Source organism: Hibiscus syriacus, unplaced genomic scaffold (genome assembly GCF_006381635.1).
Source record: "Hibiscus syriacus cultivar Baekdansim isolate YM2019G1 unplaced genomic scaffold, ASM638163v2 tig00110933_pilon, whole genome shotgun sequence".
NCBI classification, from domain to species: domain Eukaryota; kingdom Viridiplantae; phylum Streptophyta; class Magnoliopsida; order Malvales; family Malvaceae; genus Hibiscus; species Hibiscus syriacus.
In genome coordinates, this window is record NW_024062919.1 from 1308176 (window position 1) to 1320840 (window position 12665).

At 35.9% G+C, this 12665-nt stretch overlaps 1 protein-coding gene and 1 non-coding gene across 3 annotated transcripts; one reads left to right on the forward strand and one right to left on the reverse strand.

Annotated features, from left to right (window-relative positions):
• The first annotated feature begins 2520 nt into the window (after positions 1 to 2520).
• Positions 2521 to 2614, forward strand: TRNAY-GUA. Its single transcript has 2 exons — positions 2521 to 2557; positions 2579 to 2614. It is a non-coding gene; the product is annotated as a tRNA-Tyr (tRNA).
• Positions 2615 to 2786: 172 nt separating this feature from the next.
• Positions 2787 to 5699, reverse strand: LOC120146963 (microtubule-associated protein 70-5-like). 2 transcript variants are annotated; one of them, XM_039160438.1, is made up of 9 exons: positions 5533 to 5699; positions 5371 to 5456; positions 5227 to 5292; positions 4786 to 5127; positions 4544 to 4699; positions 4320 to 4466; positions 3819 to 4226; positions 3159 to 3310; positions 2787 to 2995 (listed from the first exon to the last, which is right to left on the reverse strand). In XM_039160438.1, exons 1-9 carry the CDS (start codon positions 5603 to 5605, stop codon positions 2977 to 2979), a joined length of 1449 nt encoding a protein of 482 aa, XP_039016369.1. In that variant the 5' UTR covers positions 5606 to 5699; the 3' UTR covers positions 2787 to 2976. The 2 variants fall into 2 exon arrangements, with proteins under 2 accessions (XP_039016369.1, XP_039016368.1); XM_039160437.1 differs by having other exon boundaries at positions 2788 to 2995; positions 3651 to 4226.
• Between the last annotated feature and the right edge of the window lie 6966 nt (positions 5700 to 12665).

Consider the following 12665-nt stretch of genomic DNA (forward strand, 5'->3'; position numbering starts at 1 on the left):
TAGTGTTATTGAAACTCATCACGTCGAGGTGACGAGTTCCAATAAAAAAAATTATTCGAACTCGTCACGCCGTGGTGACGAGTTCCAATAAAATATAATTTTTTATTAAAATCTATCACATCGAAGTAAAAAGTTAGAATAAAAAATATATTTTTCATTGAAACTCATCATCTCGACCTGACGAGTTCTATGTCACTATAAAAAATACCATAGATCACAAAATAAATTTTTATTTACCCTAACAGGCTAAATAAAAAATCTATATACCTTATTGGGCTAATTTTGCCACCGAAGGAATCTGAAAACCTAAAGAACCTGAAAAACCGAAAGAACCACTGGCTCTACCTCCAGCGCCAGCACCACCGAAGCAACCCGAACCTTGTCCTCAGCCGCCAATGGCATATCCGACCATCGGATGCTGTTGCACGCAATGCTATCATGGAATTCCTGGGGGACCTTGCTATTATTACGGTGGAGCACCTCCACCGCCATGTTACGAGACTTACGGTAGACCGGTTTACGATAGCTGGGGCGGCGACGGGTATAGCTACTGTTACAGCAAGCGGCAAGGTGAATGCTTTAGCGACGATAACCCAAATGGTTGCTCAATCATGTAAAGCGTAAACGCCGCACATGGTACCGAGCGTATAGTCAATTTCATGGACCATGTTACATCATTCATAATAACGTTGCACGACGTACATTTCATTAGAATATTAATGTGGTCACATAGTCAATATATAGGGGGATTAATAAGGTTGGTGCCCCACAATTGCTGGGTTATTACAGGCTTACAAAAAGTTTGTTATCAACAATCGTATAAAAATAATTAATTTAATAAAGATGATTATTTGCTTTTTGAATGGAGCTTCTCCTTTCATTTTCTTTGGTTTATTTTTAGGGTAAAGTATATAAATGGTCCCAAGACCATAGGACGTTGCATTGTTTAGTCCCCTAAATATTAAAAGTTATAAAATAGTCACCGCTATTTATATATTTTAGACTCATCATTTTCTATTAAAAAAAATGGTGGTCCTCTGAGTTTGATGTTAACATATTGATTGAGATATGATAAAATCTAATCTCAGATCTGTTTGAGTTGTATTTTATGGATTAACTCTTCGTTTACATTATGTCACCGTGCCAGTGTTTGAAACATAATGCTATCGAGCCAATGCTTGAAAGCAACGGTGATACCAATAAACATCATTAAAATATAATTTGAGCATATCACACTCAGCATGTTAACGTATAACTCATACGACTGTCAAAGTTTAATGAAAACGGACGAGTTTGGAACATATAAATAGTTGAGTGATCATTAGGCCTGTCCCAATAGATTTGGAGGCCCTGTGCTAGATTTACAATGAGGTCCCTAAAATATTTAAGACTAAATTGTAAAATATCAAAATTTATCATATTTAAGACGAAATTCTAAAATATCAAAATTTATCAAAATCCAAACATATGAAACAAAGACAATGTCAAAAAACAATTATATAATTGTGACATTTTATTTAAAAAAATCATCATTCGAACACCCTTAGAAGCAAAATCTAGATATTTTTTTAAAGTGTGGGCCTCCAGATTTTGGGACCGACGTATCACATGTTACACTTGCCGATAGACTGGTCTGGTGATCATTTGAAACTTTTAATAGTGCCCTATAATCCAATGACAATTTTATAACTTTTAATAACAGGAGGATTCAACGAAATAATGTCCTATAGCCAAAACTCAGAAGACTTAATAAAATAGTATATTATAGTTGGCGTATCCGTCTTTTTATTAGTGTATTGTTAGTTAAAAACTCGAGTTTAGTATTACGAAAATTTATAATAATATCGAATTAAAAAGATGTTGATATCATTTTATTTCAATTAATTAACTTATAGATGCACTCTGTATTAATTAAAACGAAACGGAAAAAGAAGAATATGATAAGCTTTCCCATTGTAGGTGGAGAGCTCAGCAGCCACCACCAAAAGTGGCCAATTCCTTCAAGTTGCTACTAACTTGACATGTTACTGGATTAACCAATCAATTAGTAAATTCCTTAAATAATATTACTAATTAATTAAAACCAGGTTCATTCATTGCATTTAAAGTTTTCTTTTATTGGTTGGGTTGATTGAACTAAATTAATTATATAGTGTACAGAAATGTATATACATTAGTCAAGCGCCCCCCCCATTTTTTTCTTTTAAATTAAAACACCAAATGAAAATAAAAGAAAATAAAATCAATAACCAGTTAGTCCAATAGAATAAGATATTAAATTTTTAAACATTGTTAAGAGTTCAAATCTTAACGTTTACAATTAGAGGCTAAAATGACCAGTTTGATAAACGTTGAGGGGCTGATTTTGACACTATATCTTAAATTTATTATTTACTTTGTGATAAATTATGATTTACGTTTGCTTTAATTTATATTACAGTTTCAAGGAATAGGTTGTGTTTAAAGTTGCTTTCAAATTATGTATATTCCAAATATTTATTTTCCATAACCAGGTCAATTCCGACCTTAGCTCAGTTGGTAGAGCGGAGGACTGTAGTAGGAAAATCTTCTGTCTGATATCCTTAGGTCGCTGGTTCGAATCCGGCAGGTCGGAATAAAATTTTTGCCACCTGATTTTTTTTTTAAATCACAATCTAGCAATAGAAAAACTGCATTTAAGGGGGGGGGGGGGAACAGGGGAGTGTCATGTCAATCTCAAGTACATTAGCAAAACACAATAGGAACAATCACCATCATCATCCTATGATTCTTCTTTTAACCCTATGATTCTTCTTTTAACCATTACAAACCCATTCTCATCATCCACAATCAACTTTGTCTTTCTTTAACTAGCTTTTATTAGCAAGAAAAACCCATTTCAATTCAATATTTACACTCACAATCATAACCAAGACATGGACAATGAATCAAATGAATTCCAATTCTTCTTCAACTTCCACCATCCATGGCCACTCTTCAAGATGTCTGGCTTACCCTGCTCAATAAACATTGTCGTATTCAAGTCCAAACGATCCACTAACAGTGTAGAAATAACAAGTTTTGTCATAAACTCGATTGAGCCTGTTGGATCGTATCTCATGATGATATGATCCAACGAGCTGGATCGAGTATTGGCGACTAAATGTATATCAACCAACCTTCTAGGAGAGTTGTTGATGTTTCTCATCTTTCTGGTATCCTCCATTTTGGCTGATTCATTCTTCTTTTCTTTGATTAGTGCTTCTTTCTTCACTCGTTTAGACTCCACTTCCATGGCTCTTGACAATGCTTCGACCTTCTTCATCAGCATCTGTAAAAAGAATTACCTCTTTCAGTAATTCATACATACATACATACATACATATATACATACATACATACATACATACATACATACATACATACATACATACATACATACATACATACATACATACATACATACATACATACATACATACATACATACATACATACATACATACATACATACATACATACATACATACATACATACATACATACATACATACATACATACATACATACATACATACATACATACATACATACATACATACATACATACATACATACATACATACATACATACAGACAGACAAACAAGGGAACAAGTACTAGTGCTTCACCTTTATCTCTTCATCTTTAGCGTTCAAACTGCTATCTTTAGCGTCACAAAACTTCCTTAGATTGATCACCTCTTTCTGAAGCCTGTCGTACAAATACCCCGAAACCATATCTTCGGCACCACTATCGGCGGCGGCACTGTCTTTCCGTACATTAGCATCCGCGTTTACCTTCATTTCTTCATTTTGCTTTTCACTACCATCAGCAACCTTACACCTAGACGCCCACAAATTTCTCCTTACCATATTTTCTTCTGGTGCAGCCCTATATTTCAAGCTACCACCTTGTTTCATTCTGGCATTGGCTGTTTCGATTTCTACACTCGGCTGCTGATGCGAAGAGCCACTTATGGTGGAACCCCGTGGCTGTGAGGTAGACCTCTTCCTTGGTCCACTGCTTCCTGTTAAAAGAGCTAAGATATTGCTGGACTTGGCTGGTTTCGGTGACAAACTTGATACATGTTTTAAGCCATCTTCTATTATCTTGAGCCTTAGCTTGAATTTCTCCTTAAGCTGTGCTTCTGCCTTTTCTGTTCTCTCCGACACTGCTAGTTTGTCCTTTAATCTCTGCATCTCCGCCTGTAAACACACGAATTTTGTGATTCGTTGATCGAATAAATATGTTACGTTCGAGGAAATTTATCAACATTGACTTATTTTCAAATAATTTACCTGCAACAGCCTCCTATCTTCCAGCCATTGCTTGACAGGCATTACTTTGTCATTCTCATCCTTCCACTCGTTTGCCACGACGGCCGCCACACGGTTTGCCGAGACTTTAACCCTTGCAAGCTCTCTCTCAAGTGTCCTCTTTTCTTCCTGCATTAATCAACTCATTGCTGTTAATAACTATATGAAGAACTAACTAGGATAGTTCTTGTAAGCATGGAACATACATTAAGTTCTGAAATTTGTCTCTGATAGTCACGGATAGAATTAGCAGCAACCCCACCAGCCAAAATCGCCTCCTCGAGTTCCTTAATCGTTTGGGTTAGCTTTTCGACCTCTAACACCTTCTGGCGATTGGTTTTCTCAAGGATCTTGTTCTCCTCCTGCATTAAGATATACAATTTCGATGTGTTAAAACGATTTCGAATCCCTTACAAGGGTGTTCACTTGGTCCGTTCAGTTAACTTACCTGACATATCTCAATCTGTCTCCTTAACTCAAAGTTCTGATTTTGAACTTCCTCAACTATCAAAGCCCTTTCTAAAGCACTTCTCAAAATCCGCCCTGCTTCGAGCAAGGCGGACTCTTTCGACTTAGTGAGATGTTCTAATGCCCTCTTATCTTCCTGCAGTGCCGCGATCTCGTTCTTGTACATTTTAATCTCCGCCTCGAGAGGAGCAATGACGGATTCGATAGAAACACCATCATCATCCTTTTGATTTGAATGCACTCTTCTGAGAGTTGCTTCAGCAGCAAACTGAGCAGCCAATGCATCTTTCTTCTCATTCGTCAGCCTCTTGATTTCGAGGTTCTACAGTCGGAATACGATTAATTCAAGAAAACTACACCCTGGAGCTGCACATTAATAAAAGTACAGAGATCACTATCAAGAAAACTAAAGGCACCTAACCTTATATTCAAGGACATTCTCAGTGACCCTATGTTTCTCATCCAACTTTTGAACTTCACTCTGGAGCTGCACATTAAGCTACATTAATCAAACATGATAACATCAATTAAATACATCAATCCAACATAATATAATTTCTCCTACTTCTTGTATGGCCTTATCCTTCAATGCTTCAGTTGCTCTCAAAGCTTTGATTTCAGCCTGTGCAGAACCTAACTCCCTTCCCTTTTCTGGAACAACATTCACAATTGGTCAGTAACAAGTAACATGACATGTTCAGTTTCAGAAACAAAATCATCAGACAACCTTTGAGTTGGTTCTGCAATCGGGTGAGCTCTAACACGACATGCCCCGCGAATGATTCCTCAGGACACACCATTTTTTCCCCGATAACGTGTTTATGTTTCCGGCACTTGATACTGCACCCAACGATACCAGCAGCAGCAGCAGCAGCAGCAACAATAACAGAAGACTTGGGGTTGTTAAGGAATATATATATATATAAATGGGTTTAGTATTTTAGTTAAAGAAAGTGAGAGAGTCCATTACTTGAAGGAATTGACCGCAAAGAGAGGAAAGCTTACCTTAATCTTAAGCAAATATCCGAAAAGCAACTAAGCTTCACTTTCATTCATATTATCATTATTTGACAATGATGCCAACTTTTCATTTCTTTTCTCTAAATGATTCATTATCATAACTATAATATTAATTACCACTTAAACCTAATCATATGTTAGTCGACTTTCCCTAAAATTAAATTCATAAACTATATATATATAAATATGTATATATACATGCGTTGTACCAAAAGTGTATTAGCTGGTGCCATTTGCTGCAAACTTTAGTGTATGACAGATAAATCAAAAAGCAACTAAGCCAATAATAGGGAGACAAATCGAGAATTTTGAGTTATCTTTATTCTAATCATTTTAAAAATTGAAATGCTTTGCTTGGTTGTCATTCTTTTCAACACTCGAGCTATGTTCATATCTAAGTTTATGATACGATAATACATTGATGGTGTATGAAATTGACGAGGAGTCGTTGAGTTTTTCTAACTTGGTAATGTTATGGTGAAAGATCATCCTTTTGGGGAAGAAATTAAATGGATTCCTTAAGCGCTAAACATTTGTTGGAAGCGTAGATGGGCACTCAGTAATTTATAACTCGAACTTTTATTTATTGATACGAAAGAAAATATGTTACAACGACACTGTCAATATTACAATACTACAACACTAGCTTCGGCTAGTTTACAAGCTTTGCTAAGCTTTCTTTTAAATTCTCTCTAATTTTTTTCTCGTTACTCACACACTCACTTGGACCTAAACACACATATTTATATATGTAATAAACCGACTTAAATTTTGCTAGATACTTCCATGTCGTGTTCTACTCTAATTTTGATAAAATTTTGTAATACACGTTTTAAGCTTTCTACACTCTTCTTGCCGACACTAATAATTGAGTTTGTCTTCTAACACTACCCCTCAAACTCGATTTTCCATTCCGAGCTTTTCTTTGAGTCGGTTGAATATATCTGCTCTCAATGGTTTTGTGAAAATGTATGCTATTTGATCTTCAGTTCTGCAGTAAATTAGCTCCACATTTTTTTTTCTTCACCTGCTCTCGTATAAAATGATAATTTGTATCAATATGCTTGTTTCGGCTATGGGAGACTGGATTCTTAGCAAGGGAAATTGTAGACTTGTTGTCGACATAGATTGTAATTGGTTCTTCTTGTGCCAAATTTAGCTCGTTCAAAATATTCTTTAACCACATTGTTTGGCAAGTGCACGCTGCTGCGACTATGTATTCTGCTTCACATGTTGAAAGAGCTACCGTTTGTTGCTTCTTTGATGACCATGAAAATGTTGCAGAGCCGATATGAAATAGATATCCAGTTGTGCTTTTCCGATCGTCTAAGTCTCCCCCATAATCACTATCAGAATAACCAACCAGCTTTGAATTTTCTGAATGCGTGTAGAATAAGTCATGACCTGTTGTACCTTTGACATACCTGAGGATTCTTTTTACTGCAATCCAATGATCTTGTTTCGGATTCTCCATGAATCTACTTACCAATCCCACAGAGTATGTTATGTCTGGTCGTGTGATAGCCAGATACCTTAGACTTACAACGATGTTTTTAAACAACGTCGGATTCACTTATTCTCTTGTTGAATTCACACTTAATTTGACTCCTGGTTCTGCTGGAGTAGCTACCGACTTGCAATCTTTCATTCTAAATTTTCTTAAAATTTCTTCTACATACTTCTTTTGTGATATAAATATTCCTTATTGCATTTGCTTAACTTCAACTCCAAGGAAGTATGACATTTCTCCAATATCTGTCATTTCAAATTCTTTAGTCATAGTTTTCTTAAAATCATCGAATATACCTGGATTATTTCCTGTGAAAATCATGTCGTCCACATATAAGCACACGATCATGATATCACATTCTTCATTTTTCTTTGTGTATAAGGCATGCTCGTATGGACTCTCCATGAACTCGTTTCTCTGGAAATATTCATCAATCCTCGTGTTCCATGCTCTCGGGGCTTGCTTCAGACTATATAGAGCTTTCTTCAATCGATAAACTTTGTCTTCATGTCCATTTTTAATGTATCCAGGTGGTTGCTCAATATAAACTTCTTCTTTTAGGTAGCCATTTAGAAATGCTGACTTCACATCCATTTGATAAATTTTCCATCTTTTTTGTGCTGCGACTGTTGTGAGAAGTCTGATGGTCTCAATCCTTGCTACTGGAGCAAATACTTCATCATAGTCTATTCCTTGTTTTTTTTATAGCCTTTGACAACTAGCCTCGCTTTGTGCTTCTCGACCTTTCCTTCTTTATTGGTCTTTGTCTTGTAAACCCATTTTACTCCAATTGGGTTATGACCTTCTGGTTGTCTTGTTAGCTCCCATGTATCATTTCTTTCAATTGAAGCAATTTCTTCATCCATTGCATTTCTCCATTTGTCATCTTCAACCGCTTCTTCGTATGTTATTGGATCACTGTTCACAAGTAAGCAGAAAAGTGAAACATTATTTAGTTCATAATCGTTGTACCTTTCTGGCATTCTTCTCTCTCTTGTGGATCTTCGAAGTTCTGTGGGAGGTGCTTCAGAATCTTCTATTATGTTGCTGGCATCGCTGTTGCTGCTTGAGGACGATGGTACATTTTGTTGAGGACCTTGATCATCAGCTTGTTCATCTTGATTGATAAGATCGTCATCTTTAAAAAATAGTCCTTCAACTTTCTTTTCCTCTTTGCTCCATCTCCAATAGTATGCTTCATCGAACTCGACATCTCTTGAAATAATTATCTTCTTGGTAAGAGGATTATATAATCTGTAAGTTTTGCTTCTTTCATCATAGCCAATGAAAATACATTTTTCTCCTCTGTCATCAAGCTTCTTTCTGATCTGTTCAGGAACGTGGGCATGTACGATGCATCCAAAAATCTTGAGGTGTCCAACTCTTGGTTTCTGACCACTCCATGCTTCGTTTGGCGTCATATACTTCACACTTTTTGTTGGACATCTGTTCAATAGGTAAACTGCACATCGAACTGCTTCAGCCCATAAATTTCTCGGTAGTTGCTTGCATTTTATCATGCTTCTTGCCATGTCTAGGATTTTGCGATTCTTTCTTTCTGCAACTCCATTTTGTTGTGGCGTGTATCTGGCTATCAGTTGATGGATGATGCCATGCTCTTTGCAAAATTCTTCAAATAACTTTGATGTATATTCACCTCCTCTATCTGATCTGAGTATCTTCAAATATTGACCGCTTTGTTTTTCCGCCATTGCTTTGAATTCTTTCAATTTTTCCAGCGCTTTTGACTTTTCTTTCAAGATGTAAATCCAACATTTCCTGCTAAAATCATCAATAAAAGTTAGGAAGTACCTGTTACCGCCAAGCGATGGTATGTCAAAAGGACCTGCTATATCTGTGTGTACTATCTCCAGCGGTCTTCGGGAACGCCAGGATCTACCAACTTCAAAGCTTTGTCTATGTTGCTTTCCTTTGATGCAAGCCTCACATAATTGATTTGGAGGGTTGATCTCTGGTAGTCCTTTCACCATGTTTGTTTTTTATAACATCTTCAAACCATAAAATCCAAGATGTCCATATCTTAGATGCCATAGCCATGAACCATCTTTGATCGCGGTCTTCATGCACTTGACTTCTCCCGACTTGATATCAATTGTAAAGAGACGATTTCGAGTCATATCAGATTGGGCTATCAATTCTCCTTCTTTATTTTTGATGGCAAGCGAGCGGTTCTTCATATGTACTTCGTATCCTTTTTCCAGGAGTTGACCAAGACTGATGATATTGCTTTTCAAAGCAGGTACATAATAAACATCTGAAATATATTTCTTTTCTCCATTTCTCTGAGTAATCATGACTTCGCATTTTCCTTTTATTTCTGCGTGCAAGTCATCTCCGAACATTACTCGCCCATGAACTGTTTCATCTAATTTCACAAACAGTTCCCTTTGAACACACATATGGTTGCTGGCACAATTATCAAGATACCAAATATTTTTCTTGAATTCCTCATTTCCTTTATAAGTGAAGAATACATGAGATTTTTCAATTTTTTCTTCTTGAGCTGCTGCTACGTTATTTCTTTCTTCTTGTTTAGGAGCAGATCTACAATTATAACTATAATGTCCATACTTATTGCAATTATAACATTGTACCTGGAATTTACTTCCTTGTTGATATTTGCCCCTATCTCGGCCTCTGAATCCTCGTCCACGACCTGATGTTGGATTGCTTTCACACATTTGATCGGTGCCATATGATCTACCACCACGTCCACGAGTTCATCGTCCTCCTCTGTATCTTCCACGATAACCACCACGATTTCCTCAACCTCGTGTGTAGTTGCTGCTAGCTTCTCATTCGTTGACATTCATCTTGCTTTGTAGAGCTTGCTCCAAATTTTCTGAATCTTCATTTTGTTTTATTTTCTTCTCATGGGCTTGAAGTGAACCCACAAGCTCATCGATCGATATCTGAGATAAATCTTTTGATTCTTCGATTGCCACAATCACGTAATCAAATTTTCTTGTTAATGACCGCAAATTTTTTTCCATCACTCTAACATCGTCGAGTGATTCGCCATTTCTTTTCATTTCATTTATGACCGCTTTCACATGGCTAATATAATCATCGATGGTTTCTGTATTTTTCATTTTTAACATCTCAAACTCAGCTCGGAGAGTTTGTAAGCGTACATTTTTTGCTTTTTCGGCACCTTGTAGAGATTTTTGCAAAATCTCCCACGCTTGTTTTGCGGTCTTCGCATCAGAAATTTTTTCAAAGGTAGATTTGTCTACTCCTTGAAAAATAAAGAACAACACTCTTTTGTCTTTTTTCCGAGATTCCTTCAATACCTTCTTTTCTTCATTGGCCAGGGCTGTTTCTATTGCTGCATTTTCAGGCTCGGTGTAACAATCATTGAGTATATCCCAACACTCTTGGGAGCCTAGTAACGCCTTCATTTGAATGCTCCAATTTCCATAATTCGTCTTTGTCAATCTCGGAATTTGTGGTTGAATCATGTTGGACATCTTCTCCATCACGTTGAACTCGAACTAAGCTCTGAAGCCACTTGTTGGAAGCGTAGATGGACACTCAGTAATTTATAACTCTAACTTTTATTTATTGATACGAAAGAAAATATGTTACAACGACACTCTCAATATTATAATATTACAACACTAGCTTCGGCTAGTTTACAAGCTTTGCTAAACTTTCTTTTAAATTCTCTCTAATTTTTTTCTCGTTACTCACACTCACTTGGACCTAAACACACATATTTATATATATGTAATAAACCAACTTAAATTTTGCTAGATACTTCCATGCCGTGTTCTACTCTAATTTTGATAAGATTTCAGCCTTGAATTTGCTTCCCACGTTTTTAGCTTTCTACACTCTTCTTGCCGACACTAATAATTGAGTTTGTCTTCTAACAACATTGCAGAAACCTAGGGCTTGTTCTTGTAGGGTTCATGAGGGCACTCAAACACGGTTTGAATGAACCAAGTTAATGAGATATTGATGACCCTAATCTGAAAGTGATAACCAGAGATTTAAACGCGGATAAGCCATTTGGAGATTGTTAAGATATGAGACGGATTATAAAAAGGAGTGAGCGGATGCTGAAATTTTAAATTTTTTGATATTTTCGATTAAAAGCTACTTTTGTTCCATTAATATTTTATAAATTAATCATATATGTTATAATTTTATAAATTCATCCTTAAATATAAAATTATGTATTCATCTTTATCGTCAATCCCACCAACACCCAATGACCGAGACAAAACAATAAACTTTGCTTAAGGTTAACGGTTCTTTTTATGTTAATTATAGCACAATTGAATTCTCCACTAATCTTGGTGTCGATTGCGATTAAGCTAATCTTTGGAAGGTCTTTTTATGGTATTACTACACCATTAACTACTGGATTTTAGGATTTCTCTCATTTTGGTCCTTAAATTATAAAGAGTTTTTCTTTATCATATTCTTTATTAAATTTAGAGTTTTTCTATTTTCAATTGTTATCAGAAACTATTATTGTTTGACATCTTTTACAGATACCGTAAATACCAGTGAATTCATATTTTTGATTTGTTTGTTTTCCGCAATAAAGAGAGGAATGTAGAGACTACATTATCGTATCGTTGATAATTTAATAGTCCAATGACAAAAAAATTCTAATTCACAATGTCTTTAATAAAATTGTACCCAAGGGCTTCACTCTTTAGGCCTGCTTTTGTGTGATCAAATTTGAAAGGATGGCAACGGGACGGTTTCGAGTCGGGTATTGGTCTCCCTTTCCTGTTCCTGTTTAAAAAATATGTATCTGTCTCCGGTTAAAAAATCGCGGGGAAACGGGTATCCCCGTTTAACATAAACGATTATTTAAACATGTAATTTTCACCAGCAGCAGAGCAAGGAAGGTGAAGATCCGCGAAGCAAGACTTGAGAGCAGTCGCAGAGAAAGTGACGAGTAGGTCAAGATGTGTTCTCCTAAATCTTAATCTCCTTTATATATATTTTTAATTTAAATTAAATTTATTAATATTATATATATATAATAATTATTTTTAATATTTATCGGGCCAGGTATCGGGTAATCGGGGCGGAGATTACCAAACCCATCCCTGTTTAACAAATTTAGTTTTTTCCTATCTCCGTTTATCATCTCCGAACCAGACTCGTTTAATTCAGTTTTCGGTTTTCCCCGAAAGGTTCAGGTTTTTTTGTCATCCCTAGGTAAGGATACACACACACATATATATACTAAACAAAATTGATTACAAAGTAATATATGTTTTAAATATTTTTAACTATTTAACAATAAATAATTAATTACCCTTGCAGTTGTTGGTGCTTGAACC